The 21,382-nt window shown below is 42.9% G+C and overlaps 1 protein-coding gene across 1 annotated transcript in view; it reads left to right on the top strand.

Annotated features, from left to right (window-relative positions):
• Window positions 1-21,382, top strand: part of PLCG1 (phospholipase C gamma 1) — a 415,222-nt gene that overhangs the window by 177,052 nt on the left and 216,788 nt on the right. Inside the window, exons 9-10 of the mRNA XM_044089015.1 lie at window positions 1,470-1,657; window positions 19,089-19,289. Of these exons, the coding sequence (XP_043944950.1) occupies window positions 1,470-1,657; window positions 19,089-19,289 (389 nt within the window). The remainder of the gene's footprint in view (window positions 1-1,469; window positions 1,658-19,088; window positions 19,290-21,382) is intronic.

The raw sequence follows: 21,382 nt of genomic DNA, 5'->3' as shown, positions 1-21,382 counted from the left end.
TAGGTATATTGTGCTGTCTGGCTTTGCTTCTTAATCCCGATGAAGTGTACCAGCCTGGGTAAGTTTGCTAGGTGGGACAAAATGTCCAGTTTTATATGTCCCAAATGTCCATTGCTGCAGTTCCTTGGAGGAGGAGGGGCATCACTGCAAGGATGGCCCAGGGCAGACATTTGACCACCACAGTGTGAACATAGTGACCATCACTACAGGTACACTCAAGTGTGTACATGCAGGGGGAGGACACACTGGTGTCTTCAGGCTTGTAGATTGCTTTTCCATCCCCATTGCTGGGATGCCAGCAAGGGCACAAAAATTGCTGAGGCTGCCTGCATGATGCCCTTCTGTGGCCAGTTTCCTTACTCGAGGTTACTCAGAATGGATCTGACTGATCAGAGGAGGCTTTGTGGTTAACAGGCTTGGTAGAAAAAAATCATATAGAAAAACATAATAGAGAGAATTCAGTAAATTTGTTTTAGCCACAAGTGAAAGTATAACCTGGAATGCTGCATTAGTGGTGTGGGGTGGGGTGCTTCCATACTACTGTTAATTTTCTTGTGCACACCATTAGATCGAACAATACACACACACACGGCTGTGTCATTTGATTGAATCCCAAATGGTTGGTTGAACCCATTTGACTGAAAACTTGTTTGATAGAAAACCTTGTCAACAACAAATGTACCATAAAATGTGTCTGCAGAGTGGCAAGCCCCATGCACCACCCCTTACTTATATGTTCTAATGCTGTGGTCATGATTGTACAACCATGGAAAAAAGAAAAAAAAATCCACCCGACACAGTGAATCCACGCCGGAGCACAAACATTTACAGATCTGGTAATACAACATCCCTCTGATTATTGCGGTTCACACAATCTGTGTTACACTCACTTTCTTAACAACTACTATGATGAGAAATGACACAATCACATACTTCCTATAGACTTCTGCACCTTTTTATCAAATTAGTTTTCAATCAAATAGGTTTCAACCAAATGAGCATTTAATCAAATGACATACCCCCCCACACACACACACACACAAACACAGTTGTAGGGGGCTTGAGTAGAGAGATGGGTCAAGTAACCCTTCAGCTGCTAAGAGTTGTAAACCATGGCATATGAGGCTAGAAGGTGTAGGGGAGAAATTAAGGGTGATGAGACAGGACATTAAATCTGGGAGGTAACCAGGTGAGTAATAAAACCATATCTGGGATACATGCAATGGACTCCCAAGTAGAGTAAAGACTTCATGTACAAAGGAGGGTTCAGTTGTGTGAGTGACTTTAGGGCAGAACAGTATCAGAAAGGGGGATAAAATGAAGACTGCAGAAACACAGTAGGATGTCATGAGGAGGCAGTGAGAAGGGAAGGTGGTCTCAGTACAAATGGGTCTACCATTCCCAGATTGTTGCTAATGTCTGTATTTTGTATTTTATTTAACACATTTTCCTTTGCATCCTTTGTCTAGATGACCAATGGAACAGAACTTCATGTCACAGAGAAGTGGTTTCATGGCAAATTAGGAGCTGGGCGAGATGGTCGACACATTGCAGAAAGGCTTCTGAGTGATTATTGCATACAGACAGGAGCTCCTGATGGCTCATTCCTGGTGCGAGAAAGTGAAACATTTGTTGGTGACTACACCCTGTCCTTCTGGTAAGTACTAGTCATGTTACTGTTGGTGACTACACCATGTCCTGGTAAGCACTAGCTATGTTACTGGTTGTACAGGTTCTTTATTACTCTGTGATGACTAAATAAATGCCATGTGTAAAATGTACCTCTTAACAGGGGAACAGGTGCTAAAGTTTCACCTTTAAGCAACTTTATTTTGTGACTGGCTATAGTGTGTATGTATATATATTACCTTCAAAACATTGCATCCCAGGTCATTGAGTCTGAAAACATCATAACCAAAACATCATAAGTGCAGAAGCACAAGCTCCCGCAACATCGTGTTTTGTCTCTGGGAAAGTGACCACTTGGCCTCCAACGAAAAAAACACAAACAGTAGCAAATTACACCCATTGAAGTGGGGAGCTTTGCCCACCCCCCACACCCTGCCACTTAAATATACCAACTCTGAGACCACAGTACAGTGGAGAAAGGACAAAGTTCACCATGGTGGCCAAGTGGAAATACGATGTTCCGGGAGTTTGTGCTTCTACACCTATGACGTTTTCAAACTTGACAACCTGGGCTGCGACGTTATGAATGGGGAACCATATATATATATATATATATATATATATATATATATATATACATATATATACACACATACACATACACTACACACACACACACACACACACACACACACACACACACACAGTTATAGTAATCCATGAAAAGAAGACATAAGTAGCATTGATCATTGAAATTGCTACACACAGTTACTACTGTGCCTTATGTACGGAGAGTCATAAAGTACCAGAATTTGCATCCAGAAATGAGGGCAATGTGGAAGAAGGATACCAACACAGTTCCAATAGTAGTAGGAAAAATAGGTCTTATAAAAAAAGAATTTACAGTCGTACTTAAATATTTTACCAATACATGTAACTCCGTGCGAATTGCAGGAGGAGGCATTACTGGGCACATTGCTGGTGCTGCAAAGAGCACTTCTGGCTTACATCAATGATGGAAACCATACTAACTTCATGAACTTTAATCATACTTTGACATAGGAATGGGGTCCATTCCCATCATGGTATTAGAAACCCAAAAGACTTGGAGAAATTAAAACTGGAAACCATACATGAATTCATTATACATTATTTCATTAGCACACCAGTTGTTTAGTTCTTTCTGAATTATAGTGTCAGGCATTAAAGGTGCTGATGCCTTGCTTATCACAGACCTCTGCCCAACCACGTCTGTACAGTTCTGAATTCTTAGTCTGAAGCTGAGTGCAAGAAATGGAATCATTAGCTTTCTGACTGTATATTAGCTAGTAGTTATGGGCCTCCTGTATACATTCATTTATATTTCATTGTAGAAGTACTGACTCGTGGAACAGTCATTGTAGATTGCTGAGGCATCAGATCCTATGTCGTGCTAGAAGAGATGTCTGTCAATTTAACACTGTACTTCTAAAGATGGTGTCATCTTGGTGATAACAATAAGCTGATACGTTGTCAACATGTTAATATGACTCTATGTAGGCTATAATTGATTGGCTTCTTCCAAAATAACTTGTAGCTTATTCACTATTTGGAACCAAGGTGCCCTTTCCCAGTGATATGCCCTTGTAGTGGAAGCCAGACACATGGGCCTAGGGTGGAAGTGTCAGACACATGGGCCTAGGCTGGGAGTGTCAGACACATGGGCCTAGGGTGGGAGTGTCTAAGAGAAAGCTAATGATCGGTGAGCCACTAGGGAAAAAAACACACTTCTTTCTGTGGATACCTAATTGGTTATGTTATAGTTTTACTTTAGCATCCCAGCTGTTTTACTTTCCTGGGTAAAAAGTAGCTTTAATTCCTCTGTCAGTTTCCTTCTGAAAGGTGCTTCTCTATGTATGCTAGTTGACTGTTCCCACTGACCTTGTTCTGTCCTAGACTTGTTGCTGTCACTTATGGCAGCACACATTCTCTTGTCTGAATTCTTTCTTTTTGTGCGTTTGCACTTTTTCTTTTAATAAAGAATGTTCTTTTTGTATAGATGGAAGATTTGAGCCTGAGTCTGCTCTGACTACCTTGCCTATCTGCTCCATTTAACCCCCATATTTTACGATTGTGTGGGACTTGTTTTACCTTCTTTGCATTTCACTGTTTTCGTCTATTTTATTTTCTGTCCCTTTCACATATTTGCACTACCCTGTGGCAACCATATAATCTACTGTTGATTTTCTCTCACAGACTCCAATAGATGTTTCTTTTGCCATGGCATCCGCATTCCTTTTACCCACTTTTGACTCACTAACAATATTAAGGACTGTTCCTTCTATTCTTGTATCTTCTCTGCACCTCATGGCTTCTGTTCAGTGTACTTTCCATTAACAACATAAGCTTATTTTGCAGTCTTCTGTCAACTTTTGTTTAAAATTTGGTTTCATCTGTCCATCTCCTTTGTTTTTTTCTGACCTGTCTGTACTATCCTTAAGCTATGACATGTTGACCTCTGTCTCTTCTTGACATTTGGTATTGTGCCATCTTTCTAAAGTGTTCCATCCCTAACCTCTGTCTCTTCTTTATTGTGACGTTTGGTACTCTATCATCTTTCTAAAGTCTTCCATCCCTACTGTCTCTTCTTTACTCTGACATTTGGTACTCTGCCTTCTTTGTAAAGTCTTCCCTCCTTAACTTTTGTCTCTTCTTGGCTGATGTTTGGTATTCTGCCATCTTTCTAAAGTCTTTCCTTCTTATACACTCACTTAGATGTCTTTTGTCTGATCTGTTCCACAGAAAAAAACACATAGTATAGCATACCCACCCCCTTCACCTACTCACCGTAATCCAGGTACCTGTACTTTATCATCACTTAAATCTACATCTCTGTTTACTACACTACTTTCTTTTATTATTCTTTTTTGTATTTCTCAGTCTATTATTTTGCATAAAATATGATGATTTTAATCATTTTCTTGAATTCAGTCTGTCCCAATAAGGACTTTGTTTGTAGCTTTTAATGTCAGAACTGACTGACTTATTGCAATAGAGAACGCAAAAAGAAGAGTGCTTTTACTTTTTGCAGGTATTTGGTTATAAGGGTACTAGAGAAATACACTTTGTATCATATAACACATGGATTAATTTAGTTCAGTACTCTAGTAGCCAATAAATTAGTAATAATAGGTCCAAGGAAGTCATTGTTCCACTGTATTTGTCATTCAGCAGACCTATCATTGAGTACAATGTCCCCTTTGGTGTGTATGGTAACCAGGCACATCCAACAATTGAAATTGTCCACACAGGATCCTCACTAAAAGAATACTGGTTGTAAGTAACATGTCCTATGCAGACTGCTTCAAGGCCCTGTCCCTGTATTCTGTCTCCTTCAGGCTGCTGAGTGGAGATCTATGTCTGGCATACAAGGTGTTGTTAGACCTCACCCTGATGGGCTTCCGACAAAACAACAAAATGAACACCACCAGAATCACCCTTTCTAAAAATGTAAACCTTGCCTGTGATATAAATAGGACCTGCCGGAGAGACGGGTATGTATCCCAGAGACTACCCCTTCTCTGGAACAGGCTGTTCATCCATATGAAGAAGAGTTTCTCCTAACCCAATTCTATTTCAGCTTGGACAGCTGGATGGGTAACAGGAACTTCATCCCTGGTTTGGCACCTGTCACTCTAATGGACACAGGCAGCCTGTAAATGGTTCACCTCCCAAGCCCCTGCTTACATTTAAGGGTACCAGAATTTGTCAAAGACTTGGGATGCATGGGTAGGCTTAAAAAGGCCTTTGTGGTCGTTGGCCTAGTATATAAAGAACCTATGATAAAAACTAAGCTGGACAAAATTAACTGCCTTCTGGTAACCTCCACATTCTGCAGCCATAGGAATGTCCTTATTATGTTATCAAAAGTTTGCCACCTTCCCACAAACTCACAATGATGCATGCAAATTAAACCTGGCAAATAAAGCAGTCTTTCTTGATTATAGAATAACTAAAAGTACCTTATAATCATGATTGCCACTGGGTGGTGGTGCTGCTGTAGCGTTGTCACCTCACAGTAAGACGCTGTCCGGTTCGATTCTCAGCTAGAGCGTCTTCTGCGTGTAGACATGCATGGATGGGCGTACCTTCGTTGAAGGTTGTGCGTCAGGGCTGGTAACTCGGCACGTAAAAATCAACTACCAATCATTAGCGGACCGGAGTTCCACTGTGGCGGCCCCTAAACCGGGCAAAGCCGAAAGGCACAACAACCTTATAATCATGATTCAAAACTAAGATAGGTCAGTAAGAACATAGCAACAGCAAATATTTGCCTTCTTTAGGTCTAACTGTTACAGTTTCCTGCCATGATCTCAGGAACATTTTAACTGTTTAAAAGCCTTGTTCATCAGGACCACCCATTTCTCAAGTAATTGAGAAGCCCCCACATTTCCAGTGTTCAACTGGACTTCCATCTAACCCTGGTAGGTTACCTAATCTTTGATGTTCTTCATGTTTCACTGTTGCAGTCATTGTATTTGGGTAATCCTGCTGGTAGGCTGCCCTCAGTCAGCCTGAATTCCAAAGTCTTGGGTCCTGCGTCGGCTGCTGTTGCCCCTTCCCTGATGTCAGGTCGTCGGGGGTATAAAAGAATCAGCTGACGCCATTTTCCCCAGTCTTTCTTGCCACGCGGTGCCTAAAGCAGAAGCATTTCGCAAGTGCTGGTCGGTCGACTCCTGAGATTTTCGTGTTCGGGTTTCAGACCCGAAGTCTTCAATAAAGCTAAGTACCCTGTTGGGGAAACTTTTTTCTTGCTCCAGATCGATGTCAGAAAAAGTTAATAATTGTATTTCTTGTGGAAAGCAAATACCTCATAAGGACTTCATTCTTACTTTATTCCTTGCCTAGGCCCTGATCACAATGTTTCTGGTTGTCGGTTTTGTGCTAGATTTAACCAACGCACTATTAAGAGTCGGTATGATTTTGCTTTAAACTATTTTGGACACCTGTTTAATTATCCAGAAATGTCATCGGATAGCCATCCAACTACCGGAGTTCACAAAAACGCAAAGAAAAGGAGAGAGATAAACAACCAAGGTCCAAAACCAACAACGAAGCTTCTCCTAAGCCAGTCGCCGGTTCTCAGTGAGGTGCTTTCGCAGCCCCTGACGCCCACTACTTTAGAGTCGCAGGCCGCTACCAACTCCCACGTGGAGTCGGCTATGCCACTGGAAACTCGAGGTATTGAAGCCTCGGACAATATTCCCTCAGATGAGTCCGGAGCCGCTGAGCAGGCACCGGCTTCTGAGGGTGTATTCAGACCTAAAGATCTTTACATTAAACCGACTTCAGCTTCAAAGGCAAAGACTAAAGCACCTTCTAAAGCAAAGAAACAAACTCAAGAGCCACGTGGACAGGCCTCTATGCCCAAAAAACAGATGCTCAAAATGGCTGAAGACTTGATTACCTTGATCAGGGGTTCCCATCCCCCTCCTGATAAAAGGCCTAGGCAAGAGACTGACTCTGAATCTTCAGATCAGATTTCTCTTTCTTCTCATTCCTCTTCTGATCAGGAATATTCTCTTCCCCCCTATGAGGATTCTGATGCTGAAGAATCTATACCTTCAGCTTCTCCTCTGGAGGACTATTCTTTTGGGGAAATCTTGCAATACCATGAGGGAGCATTTCGACTGGAGAGCCAAGATTTTTCAGAATCTAAAAAGAGGCTCAGGGATTTCCTTTTACTTCTCAACACAAGCCTCTAGCCATTCCACCTGTGTTAGACATTGTAGATGATGTGTTTTCAGAGTCTAGTCTGACCCCTGACTCCTTACCTCCAGCTCCTGTTAAGCCTGACAGATATTACAGGGTTCCTGACTCTCGTAAATTCCTTTTTAAAAACCCTGCTGCAGACCCAGAAACTATTTCACAGGGTCCCAAAGGAGTTAAGGCTTCCGCTGCAAAAAACCCTACCCCCTCTGACAGGGATTCTAGGGCACTGGATAGATGGGGAAAAAGGTTTACACATCTGCTACCTTGGCTATAAGGGCCTTAAACTGTCAGTTTCATATGCTCAAATATCAGCAACATGTCATGGCATTGCTTAAACAAAAAATGTTAAACTCTGAATGTGCAGAAAACAAGGAAATGCAGGATTTATTGCATGCAGCTGAACAAGTTGGAAAGCATACTTTGCAATGTGGTTTTGATTCTTTGGAGGCCTCCTGCAGGGCCACAGTTAAAGGTTCTGTAATTAGGAGGCATGCTTGGTTAAGGGAACAAAATCTTCCTGATCACGTCAGAGTTAAATTATTAGATGCACCTTTACAGCATGACACTTTGTTTGGTGTTAAGGCAGAAGAGGTGTTAAAGAAAATGGAGGACAAAGCTAAATCTATGCAAACTGTCAAAGATTTTTTACAAGTACAGCCACCTAGGTTTAGTAGGCACTGGCCTACAAAGAATTGGTCCTTTCCTTTGTCAGACAGACCTCAAAGGGGCAGATCCCAGTTGCAAGGTTCATACAGGTCAAGGCAATGAGGTGCTTCTACCTCCAAAGCTGGAGAAGATAGATCGCAAACATACAGAAAACAGTCCCAATGACTTCCCCCTGCCGGCACCAAGCACTTATCTTCTGGCAGCACCCTTAGAGAGAAAATTAGCACTTTTTGCTCAAAATTGGCACATCATAACCCAGGACAAGTGGGTTCTAAATATACTGTCACAAGGCTACAAGTTCCACTTCCATACTCTACCAAAAGCAAACGGCTGGCCAGATCTGCCAAAAAATCAATGGGCAGAGGCACAACAAGTCTCATCCCTCAAGGACATGGGGGCCATTCAACAAGTACCAGAGCAAGAGCAGGGACAAGGATTTTACTCAAGACTGTTCTTGGTACCCAGAAAGGACAAGGCCTGGAGGCCGATACTGGACCTATTTTGAACACTTTCCTGGATATTCCAAAATTCATAATGTTGACTTTGCAGCAGCTTCTGCCCATGCTGGGCAAGAATGCTTGGCTTGTGACTTTAGACCTAAAAGAGGCATACCTGCATGTTCCAATCAGACAGTCATGCAGAAGATACCTAAGATTCAAGGCTGGTTCAATGCATTACCAATTCTCTGCACTGCCCTTTGACTTATCTACTGCGCCCAGGGTCTTAACAAAGTGCCTGGCACCAGTAATTGCATTCTGCAGACAAAGAGGAATACAAATATATCCTTACTTGAACGACTGCCTCATTCAAGCAGAGAACAGGGGACATTCTTCTTCAACATCTGGCATTTGTGAAAAGACTTCTAACATGCCTAGGGTACACAGTCAACAAAAAGAAATCAAAACTAGTACCCTCACAAGAGATAACATTCCTGGGTGCAAGCTTGAATATAACTGCCCAGATGGCTTATCTCACGCCAGACAAACAAAGGCAACTGACTATATATTTCAAAAAGTTGGCAACAAAGGCCCAGTTATCTGCAAGAAAAATTCTGCATGCTTTGGGCTTCATGGCGTCCTGCATCCTACTAATTCCATATGCAAGACTGCATATGAGGAAACTTCAATGATACCTAAAAAGTGTTTGGACTCAACATTGCCACAGCCTGGAAACGGTCATTACTCTCATTCCCTGCCTGCAACGGGAGTTTCAATGGTGGGCAAAGGCTTGTCACCAGAACAAGGGACAACCATTCACATTACCTCCAGCCAGGCAGACACTAACAACGGATTCATCAGACTATGCCTGGGGAGCCCACATGGCAGAAAGATGCATTCAGGGCACATGGTCCTCAAACCAAATGCATCTACATATCAATCAAAAAGAGATGTTAGCTGTTCAAAATGGCCTGACAGCCTTCAAGGACCTACTGCATCTGGGACAACTACTGATAAAGACAGACAACACCCCGGTCATGTGGTATATAAACAAGCAGGGGGACACATATTCTTACCCCCTGTGCAGACTAGCCATGGCTTTATGGGACACAGCATTGACTTACCAAGTTCATCTGCAGGCACAATTCCTGCCAGGAAAGGAAAATACTCTGGCAGACTAACTAAGCAGAAACCTCATGGATCCCCACAAGTGGAAGCTGGATCCACAAGTCTTCAGCATGATAACAAGGAAATGGGAATGCCCAGACATAGATCTATTTGCCTCCCCTCTCAATTACTAACTAAAAAGATTCTGCACAAGGCCCTAGCACAGACAAGCATGGAAAGTGGACACCCTATCTTTCAGCTGGAAAAACCTATCAGTATATGCCTTTCTGCCACTGCCTCTCCTCCCCAAGGTGCTCCTAAAGGTCAGACAGGAGAAGCCAAAGATTATACTGATTGCCCAAGACTGGCCACGCCAGTACTGGTACCCAATACTAAGAAACTTATCTCTATACCCAGCTTGGACCTTACCTCAAATACCTTTACTACTGTCCCAGCAAGACAAATCAGGTCATGCACTACCAACTCAGGACATTAAACTTGGCAGCATGGCGAATAATGTAGACACACAAAAAACACCTCTCAGTAAAGCTGTGATGGCTGTCATTCTGGAAGCCAGATTGCCTAGTACTAGAAAGTCTTATGCTGGAAAATGCAAGAGATTCTGTGTCTGGAACCAGGCACAAGGAACTGATACAGCGGTACCAAATATTTCTCCGATTTTGCAATACTTAACTGAGATGCTGGACAAAGTCCTATCTTTTTCATCAATAAAAATTCATGCCTCTGCCAATTTGGCTCATTACAATACAGAGCCACCACTTTTTTCTCACCCTTTATTAAGGCAGTACCTCAGAGGAGCCAAAGATTTAAGACCACCCCCCAGGAGACTACCAGTACCTGCATGGGACCTCACCTGTGTCTTGGAAAAGCTCACCCTGCCTCCTTTTGAGCCAGCTGCTACTGCTTATATGAAGTTTTTATCTTGGAAAACAGCTCTGCTCTTAGCAATTACTTCTGCAAGATGAGTTTCAGAGCTACAGGCACTTATGGCTGTGGAACCTTTCATCATTTTTCATCCAGACATGGTCTCCCTGAGGACAAATCCAACATTTATGCCTAAAGTAGTGTCTATTGTGGCTCTTAACCAAGCCATCCATCTGCCAACCTTTTACCCAAATCCACAGAACAAGGGGGAGTGAATTCTGCATTCTTTGGATGTACACAGACAGCTTAGATTCTACTTGGACAGAACCAAAGCTTTCAGAAAGACAGAGCAATTACTAGTAGCATATGCTGCAGGATCACAAGGAAAGCCTGTCTCAAAGCAGACTGTATCAAAGTGGTTAAGCCACTGCATTCGTTTCTGCTACTTACACCATGGCAAACCAGTGCCTAAGGGCATTAGGCCTCATTCCACCAGAGCTGCAGACACCTCAGCAACCTTTCTCAGGGGAGTTCCAACCACAGACAATTTAGAGGCTGCTACTTGGAGTTCAGTGCACACCTTTACAAAGCATTATCATCTGCCACTCTACTCTAAATCCAGGGCAGGCTTTGCCACTGCAGTTCTGCAGGGCCTCATAGCTGCTCCTACTGCTGTCTAGTTCCAGCCTCCCAACCATAGCTTTGGGACTCTACCCAAATGTAATGACTGCAACAGTGAAACACAAAGAACATAGAACAGTTGTGTACACTTACCATAAATGTAGATATTCGAGTATATTCACTATTGCAGTCCAGGTTACCCACCCGCCTTCCCCCCTTTTTCTTTTGGATCTTATCTTTCCTTCTCTGATTTATACTACCTATTTGGTGTATTTGCTTATAGGTGAAGGTAAAATTTATATTGGTTTATTTCTTAATATATATATATAAAATTTGACTACCCTTTTTTGGGGGCACCTGACATCTGGGACAAGAAAAACTGAAGAAAATGGCATCAGCTGCTTCTTTTATACCCCTGACGGCCCGTTGTCAGGGAATGGGCGACAGCAGCCATCGCAGGACCAAAGACTTTGGAATTCAGGCCGGCTGAGGGCAACCTGTCAGCAGGATTACCCAAATGTAATGACTGCAACAGTGAATACACTCGAACATCTACATTTATGGTAAGTGTGCACAACTGTACTTTGTTTGGAGAGGTACATACCAAACGGGGTGTTATACACACTTATTTGTCTAATGAGAGATGAGTAAATATATATAAAAATATGTATATACACATATATGTATATATATTCTGCACCAAACACTGTGTTTAGTGAAGTAATATGTATGTTCTAGATTCCCCGTAGACACTAAATGTGCATCCACAAGGCCAAACTTCCTGCAAACCTTTCAAAACATCTATCTAGTGGAGAAAAAGCCTAACCCTTCTAGGCCCAAATTCTGCCTTCAACCGTTGACAAAATATTCAATTTCCCATCATAATCAGCATCCTTTGATGGAAAGCTATAATTTGTATCACTGTTGCCCTCTGGGTGATATATAAACTGCCACCAGAGTAACATGACGCCTCCTCCACCATACCACCTTTCATTGCGACTTGCATCACTTCAACATCTGCCTGCTCTTCTTCACTTGCAAAGATAATGACCGAGAATTAGCAACACCACAACTCTGCTTTTTGACATGAAAATAGCTCCAAAATATTTTAAATGTTTACATTTTATGAGCTTCATATGTTCCAACTTATCTAAATGTGTTTTTTTTTCAGTGCTTGCAAGGATTGCAGACAGTTCCATCCAATGTACTCATTTTATTCAGTCTATTCTTTTTCCTTCCTTATTAAGGTCATTCTCCCATCTATGGCTCCCTCACTCCTGTCCCATCCATTCCTATGCTACAGGCACAAATTAACCCATTGTTATCTCTTCCTGTTTTGTTATTCATCCCACTTTAACTTCTCTCCCCTTCACAGTGAGTGCTTTAACCAGTGTCTGTGCCAGTTATACATTTGTCTTGTTGAGAATATAGCCCAGTGTTTGGTATTGTACTCCATGGTTACCAGGCTTCTGATGTTAATCTAAGATCCAGTCTTAGCCTTTCCTGTGGAGTGATGAAGGCCTGACTGTAGCCCAGATGACTGGGGTTCTATTAATGAATCAGGCGACTAATGGTGTGGCAGGGAGGGATAGGTGTAACCATCTGAAATATGAGGGTAGTTACATGGGTGTCTGCTGTGATGATCCCTGGCATATATGGCCGAGATGCTGTGGAGATGGCATGATAAGCCGCACATGCCCACTGCATACCTGCCCCTACACATCACCATGGAACCAGTAGAAGGAATAAGTAACAAGGGTAGGATGTAAGTGGAATGTGAATGGCATCCAGAACACCCTTAGGATCTGTCTGGACCTAGTCCTATCATAGGTAGGCCAGGGGGAATCAGGAGGTGGCTACTTAATCCGATGATGGGCATAAGGCACTGTATATAGGGACATGGGATGATGCAGGAGGAAGAAAAAAATCACTCCCAAAAAATAAACTTCGATCCCATTTGCCTGAGTTGGTGATGGCTTCCAGATTGTGTGAGCATTGCTGGAAAGAAGAGCAGCGGTATTTATCCTTTTCTGTCTCTACATACCGCCTCGGGCCTGGTGGGACTAACTCAGTCAACAAAAGATACGTAGGTTTTTAGGTAAATAAATAAATACTATTTCTGTTTAAGATTTGTGTAATTTAGTATCTTTCGCATTTATGTGTGTACAGCAGCTTTTAAGATTGTAGGGGCCAACATTTGAATGTGATGTATACATCCCTTAAGGGTATAGAGGTAACATTTGGAAAGATGTTTGCATTTTTTTAAATGCTGAGGAAAAATATTAAGTCTAAGTACAAAAATTAGAATTTCTGGCTACATCCTGTGTATGTTTTCTTAAGCAAATGGTAAAAAAGATCAACCCTTTTAGAACAAAATCACCTGTGATTTTTCAAGTGCAGCAGATGAAGTTCTGCCCGTGACAGTGGTGATCTAGGTTCAAGAACAGACTCCAGCATCTGAGGGCCTACCAGGATAGGAGATGGTGTAACATTCAACATTAGCACTCTGTAGTACCAGGAGCAAGGGCTGGACAGATTTGTTAGTGTTACTGTGATACACCCCCAAGAGGTGAAGGATAGACACTATGCTTGGTCACGTAATATTTCAGAACCAGGAGCAGTTCTTTTGACACGTGGTCACTCAAGGTCTCCTGTAGCTGCTGTGGCTGGGCCATGTTCACTGGGAAGATTTCCACTCCTACTGCATACATTGTCAGCTTGTCTAGCCTATTATGCTGTCGGATCCTCCGACAATGCAAATTACCAAAAAAAAGGACAAGCGGTTCTTTCTTCAGCGAAACCATGCTTTCTACCGAGGCTCTTCTAACCTGGTAGAACCTTCTGTTTCAAAGGAATTATCAGACACTATTCCCTGGATATTAGCTGCTAGGCCTCCGCTAAAGCAGCCAAAGCATCAAAAATGGTGCCTGCCAAACCCCCTTTGGCTGAGGATCTATCCCAGCCTCATCCAGACAGGGCCTCTCGAGGCCTAGAGCAGAGCCCCTGAGCCAGTATCCACAGATGATTCCTCTGATGACTCAGAACATACAGACCCTCCTGAGCTCCTTATCCTCCTTATGAAGACTTGATGCTGATGAAGACCTCCTTCAGCCTCTCCGCCTGGAGGAATTTTCCTTTGGGGAAACCTTGCATGCTATGAGGGAACAATTTCAGTGGCAGGGCCAAGATTTCTCAGACTCCAGAAAAGGCTTAGAACCTTTCTACATTTGCCACAACATAGGCCTTTAGCTATACCTCCAGTTCTTTCTGCTGTAGATGATGCCTTTAATGATGCTTGCACTGCTCCTGATTCATTACCTCCGGCTCCTGCTAAGCCCGATAGGTTCTACAGGGTCCCGGACACTCATCACCATTTGTACAAGGCCTTTGCAGATCCAGAGACTATCTCCCAGGGCCCTAAAGCTGTAGCAGCTACTTCTACTAAAACCCCTCCCTCTGAAAGGGAATCCAGGTCCTTAGAGATGGGGTAAAAAGTTTACACCTCTGCTACTTTGTCAGCTAGGGCTTTGAACTGCCAATTTCATATGATTCAATATCAAGAGTTTATGCTTGACCAGTTAACTAAAAAGCTGTCCTCTGAAGAATCTTTAGATAAAAGTATGTTCAAGAAATGGTACATAACATACAGCAGGTTAGTAACCATTCTTTAAAATGTGGCTATGATGCACTGGAGGCTTCCTTTAGATCAGCCATGACTGGCACAGTTATCAGGAGACATGCATGGTTGAAAGAACAGGCATTACCAGACCATGTCAAATCAAAGCTTTTGGATGCACCCATGGACAAGGTCAATTTATTTGGTTCCCCTGCACAGCAGGTACTAAAAGATGGAAGAGAAGGCAAAATCTGTACAAACAGTGAAAGATTTCTTACAGGTTCAACCTCCAAGGTTTAGCAGGAACTGGCCCTCCAAGAATTGGTCCTTTCCGGACTCCTCTAAGACACAAAGGGGCAGGAATAGGCGTTCTAGAGGCAGAAACCAATCCAGGGGTGCCTACAGGGGGCGCCAGTGGCAAGGTAACAACCAGCGAGGCACGGATGCAGCCACCACCACTACAACAACTCAATCACAGTGACTTGGCGGTGGCACCGCCTACCAGGGAGCAACTAGAAGCACCCTTAGGCGGAAAGCTAACCTTATTTTCAAAGAACTGGCATTGCATCACAAGGGAAAAATAGATTTTGCAAACTATAGACCAAGGTTACAGGTTCCATTTCCATACTCTACCAGGAAAGAGAGGAATGCCAAACCTACCACCTACTCAAAGGGCAGAAGCTCTAAAGCAAATATCTCAATTATTAAGAATGAGAGCTGTGGAAAAGGTGCCATCTATGGAGCAAGGAAAGGGATTTTACTCCAGACTCTTCCTGGTACCAAGAAAAGAAAACAAATGGAGGCCTATTCTAGACCTGTCCGCTTTAAACACATTCCTCATTGTTCCAAAATTCAAAATGCTGACCCTACAGCAGCTTCTTCCCATGCTGGGCAAGGAGTCTTGGCTGGTAACTCTAGATCTCAAGGAGGCATACCTGCACGTCCCCATACGACCAATTTGCAGAAGATACCTCAGATTTCTTGCAGGATCAGAGCATTATCAATTCTCAGCATTGCCCTTTGGCTTATCTACTGCCCAGAGTGTTCACGAAATGCCTGGCATCAGTAATTGCTCATTGCAGACTTCAGTTCAAATTTATCCCTACCTGGACGACTGCCTGATACAAGCGGACAACAAAAGCAAGCTAACAGAAGACTTACAAAGAGTCATTTACCTGCTGCAAGCCCTGGGATATACAGTCAATATAAAAAAGTCAAGGCTGATTCCATCCCAAAGAATAACCTTTCTGGGTGCAGAACTGGACACATCAAAACAAATGGCATTCCTAACTGCAGAAAAGAAAGAGCAACTACCTCTCTACTTCTTGGCATTAACAAAACAGAACCATCTAACTGCAAGAAAAGTGCTACAAGCCCTAGGCTTCATGGCATCCTGCATAATACTGGTCCCTCTTGCCAGACTGCATATGAGAAAGCTACAGTGGTACCTAAAGAATTTGTGGTCCCAACACAAGCACAGCCTAGAAACCAAAATTCCAATAATCCCATGCCTGAAGCAAGAGTTCCTATGGTGGGCTCAGGCCTGTCAATCAAACACAGGATTGCCCTTATGCAACAGTCAACCAAGCCAAACCATCACGACAGATGCCTCAGACCTCAGTTGGGGGGCACACATGCTGGGCAAGTGCATTCAAGGCCTATGGACTCAAGACCAGCTGCACCTGCACATAAATCTAAAGGAAATGCTGGCAGTAAAATTGGCAATCCAGTCATTCAGTCCTTTTCTCCAAGAAGGTCAGTTGATGATAAGGACAGACAACACCACAGTTATGTGGTACATCAACAAACAGGGAGGCACACATTCATATCCTCTATGCCGGCTGGCACTGGACCTATGGGATGTGGCTCTGAGCTACAACATTCAGTTACAAGCAATTTTGGAAGGAAAACATTCTAGCAGACATATTAAGCAGAACTACCACAGATGCCCACGAATGGATGCTGCATCCGGACATCTTCAAAGCCATCACAAGAGAATGGGGATTACCACAAATAGACTTGTTTGCATCCCCACTCAATCACCAGCTAAAGAAGTTCTGCACAAGGACGTACCACCCACTTGCTTGGAAGGTGGACTCCTATCTTTCAGTTGGAAAACCTGACGGCATACACATTCCCACCACTTCCTTTGATGCACAAGGTGCTTCTGAAGATCAAAGAGGAACGTCCGAGGATCATTCTGATAGCTCCAGACTGGCCAAGACAACATTGGTATCCATTGCTGAGGAGCATGTCTCGGGAACAAATATGGACACTACCCCTGATCCCATTACTGTTAACACAGAACAACTACAACATCCATCCAAACCTGAAAACTCTGCAGCTAACTGCCTGGAACATTACATAACAGCAATTAACCCAAATTTATCCCAAAGGGTTAAAGACATAATCCTGGAGGCTCGTAGACCTTCAACAAGAAAGAATTATGCAGCAAAATGGAAAAGATATCTCATTTGGAGTACTGCAAAGGGGCAAGATGTGACACTGGTGAACATAGCCAACATCCTGGAGAACTTGGCAGAGCTCTTCCATACAGGCCTGTCCTACTCTTCCATCAAGATACATGCATCAGCTATTTCAGCAGAATACAGCTTGGATCCTCCTGTCTTCTCTCATCCTCTGCTCAGACAGTTTCTGAGAGGAATTAAAAATGTGAAACCTCCCAGGAAACCTCCATTGCCAGCATGGGACTTGAACTTTGTGCTAGAAAAATTGACACTTCCAACCAGCAGCAACAGCAGAATTACAATACTTATCCTGGAAGACTGCTTTCCTGCTGGCAATAACTTCAGCAAGAAGGGTCTCTGAACTACAGGCATTAATGGCAGTGCAACCCTTCCTGATCTTCCATCAAGATAGAGTGTCCATGAGAACAAATCCTACATTTATGCCTAAGGTGGTATCCAGAGTCTCTTTAAATCAGGCTATCCACCTACCTACATTCTTCCCCAACCCACACAACAGGAGAAAGACTCTTGCATACCTTGGATGTACATAGACAATTACGCTACTACCTGGACAGGACCAAAACCAATAGAAAAACTGACCAGCTTCTGGTAGCATATGCAACAGGAAAGGAAGGAAAACCAATTTCAAAACAGACAATCTCCAAATGGATAGGAAATTGCATTAGATTTTATTACTCCTACCATGGAAAGAAAACTCCAGAGAACATCAGGCCTCACTCCACAAGGGCTACAGCCACTACCACAGCTTTCTTGTGGCTACCAAGGACATTATAGAGGCTGCTACTTGGACCTCCGTGCATACATTTGCCAAGCATTACAATTTACCTTTATACTCTAGATCCCGAGCAGGGTTTGCCACTGCTGTTTTGCAAGGGATCCTAACTACACCATAATTCTTCTTCCTTCTCCCCTAGTTTGGCTATGGTATTCTACCCATTTGTAAGGACTGCAGATGCATCCTTGAAGGACATAGTACAGTTTTGTACCTACCATAAATGTAGATGTCCGATAGGAATGCATCTGCAGTCAGGATCCCACCACCTTCCCCTCTGAGGTACTCCTAGGGTATTTGCCATCCTTCAGCTAGCTTGGGGGGGATCTATTATGGTGTATTTGTTTGTATATATGTACATACAGGCTTATTTTATGTGTTTGCTCTCTACTATTTGGAAACTTTGGCATTTATCCAAATTTAGCCATCCAAGAGGGCACCTGGCATCTGGGGCAAGAAACACTGAGGAAAATGGCGTTGGCTGATGCCTTTATACCCGAAAAACTGCCGCTATGACGTCGGGTGAAGTGCGACACCAGCCGAAGCCAGACCCAGACTTTGGAATCCGGCTGACCGAAGGGCTGCCTGACGACAGGACAACCCATTTGTAAGGACTGCAGATGCATTCCTATTGGACATCTACATTTATGGTAGGTACAAAACTGTACTTTATTGCTGGTAGGCAGCCTCACTCTTGACGGAGAGTAGTTAAGATGATTGATGTGGTGGGCAAGAACAAAAGAATTTGCTCTGGTGCAGCAGAACTGTCTTCAATTTGGTATGTAAAATAAGATAAATATAAAACATAAAGTTAGATAGAGTGAGCGATTGGTTGCTTTGACACAGTTCTGGCTGCAGTGATAACCTGAGCCATGTTTGTTTCTTTGTGACTGCAGATCATGACACAGGATATTTACTTCAGAAGTATGGTCTTTTATAAAATAGTCTGATTATTTGATTTAAATGGAATTGTCATTGTGTGTTTTACATGCTCATTTTTTTTTATAGCTGAGAAAAAAATAATTATTTTTTTCTTAATAAGCAGGTGTCATGGTAACTGGCAATGTATGTCACATTGACTAATTTTGTTTCTTACATTTTTGCTTTAAATGGAGGCGTTCTGGAAAGGTACAGCACTGCCGTATCCACTCACGACAGGAGGCAGGAAGTCCAAAATTTTACTTAACTGACAACCTGGTATTTGAGAGTCTGTACGCTCTGATCAAGCATTACCAGCAGGTCCCACTTCGCTGTAACGAGTTTGAGATGAAACTGACGGAGCCAGTACCCCAGACCAATGCACATGAGAACAAAGAGTGAGTAAAAATGTGTCTTTGTGAAGCACTGTATCTTAAACAAGCAATGTGCACTGCCTTTGTTAGGTTGAATTGCTGTTTTATTCCTCTTGCATTAGAGCATCACTTCCTTGTCTGAGTTCACTTAAGCATTCTCTGATTTCCATGAAAAAGAATATTTTTCTGAGTTCATTTTACCACCATACCTGCTGACACTCAGCTGTGTCTCTCCTATGAGTTGTGCAATCTTGGTCTACCAATAACTTTTACTTGTACCACCATCATTACAATGGCTTGACATTCTGACCCCCTTAAACTTGGGCTGTGTTTCAGGACTGAATTTTAACTGTTCCAGGTCCAATGAATTTCTCAGCACCCACCTCACATTGAAACTGCTTAAGTCCTATGCAGATGATGAGGGCATTTTATAGTAAGCCCTAATCTGTGTCCCTTGCTGGCTGAGGGGAGCACATTCATGCCACAGCAAAGGTCTCCCCTCCTTCCACATCACTAGCTTGGTAGCTCACACCTTCCCAGTTTTTGCTTCATTAGCAGCACTGGCAAGCCTCTACCTGGTGCTGTTGCCTGCATCTAGCAGCAAGGACACCACAGCACCACCCCCTGGGATGGACAAGCTGGCAACTGCCACTCCCCTCCTCTTCTGATCGGCTCCTCCAACGCCTGGGCCACTATTTGAACTTGAGTCATCTGTTACAATTAGGAATTCATCCCTGTATGCCTTGAACCTAGATTTGATTTGTCCATTTGTCCTGTGTTTTTGCAAGCAAAACAGCTGCTTTACAAGTCTTAATCGGGGAATACATTTCCTACAGAAACCTTAATGAGGATCCAGCAGTCTCTTGGTGCATTCATTGTAAAGAGCTACTGTGCCCTTTCCACTATATTTAAAATTGGCAGCCATTTTAAGTATTGTTTTCACTGACTTTGCAATAGCTGTAGATCTCCATTCTAATAAGAATCTCTTGTGATGTGTTAATTTAAGGTGAAATATATACTACTGTAATGATTCTTCATAGTTACTGTTTTCAGAGTATGCCATTTTTGTGTTGTTTTTAGTTTATTTTGTTTTACTTCACAAATATTACTTGAATAAATGATTAGAAGAGCAAAAGCTAGCTTAAATGCAGGAAGCTCCAAGAGTCCAGACCCCTTGTGATGGAAGGAGATGTACTGTTTGCAATCTTGGAGCTCTAAGTTATAAACATGCCATTACTTTTCAAGTGGACAGCTGAGTTTGCATGGTCTCCCATCATATTGTTGTCATGTTTAAATGTTTTTGTTGATCCCCCTTTCTATGCATGCACCTGTGGAAATCTGTTTCCCCAATGTATTTATCTAGATGATGCATCAAAGAAGCCCTTGTTTGTTCTGGCTTTTGGTGGCACAGTGGTAGGGTACCAGACTGCACTGTGTGTGACCCAAGTTCATGTACTTGATTGAGGTCAGATGGGGGAGATTGCATCAGGTGGCCAACAGTCAGACATTTTTCCACTGCAGATGGTTGAATGTCTTTCTGAAATGGTGTTCTCCACTGGAGGCCATGAAGTTCATCTCTGCAATAAGTAACACATCTTGCGAGAACAACATGAAACCAGCACATTAGGATGGTGTTGAATATGTGTAAGAGAACACAAGAGTAGCATTTTCTGGGAGATGTCCCTTGGCTGTAAAGAAAAATCCACCGTACCTTAGCTTACTGGTAGCTTGGCAGCTGAGTCTCACATTCCACTGTCTACATAGGTCTCAACTTCTTAGGAGGCCAATGTGGGACACAGACCCTAACAATGTGTGACAAATGGTCAAAATGTGAAACACCCTATTTTCACACTGAGCGAAACGTGCCACTGCCATGGAGCATGGTAGAAAATCTGTAAAAATTCAATAAGACACTTCTCGGATCCAAAACCTTTATTTTATAATCTGCTATTCTAGCCTGCCAATATACCAGTGAACAACATAGCTCAAATTCCCAGTTCCTATCTTGGTGGGCAACTGGACACATCATTGGGGTTTATGGCCGGCATACACTGGCCAATAGGAGCACATACACAGCACCCACTGTTAGCATGAGTCCCTGGTGTAAGTCGGAGCAG

This window comes from Protopterus annectens, chromosome 12.part0 (assembly GCF_019279795.1).
Source record: "Protopterus annectens isolate FY-2018-M chromosome 12.part0, PAN1.0, whole genome shotgun sequence".
Lineage (NCBI taxonomy): Eukaryota > Metazoa > Chordata > Ceratodontiformes > Protopteridae > Protopterus > Protopterus annectens.
This window is presented reverse-complemented; position numbering and strand designations above follow the sequence as displayed.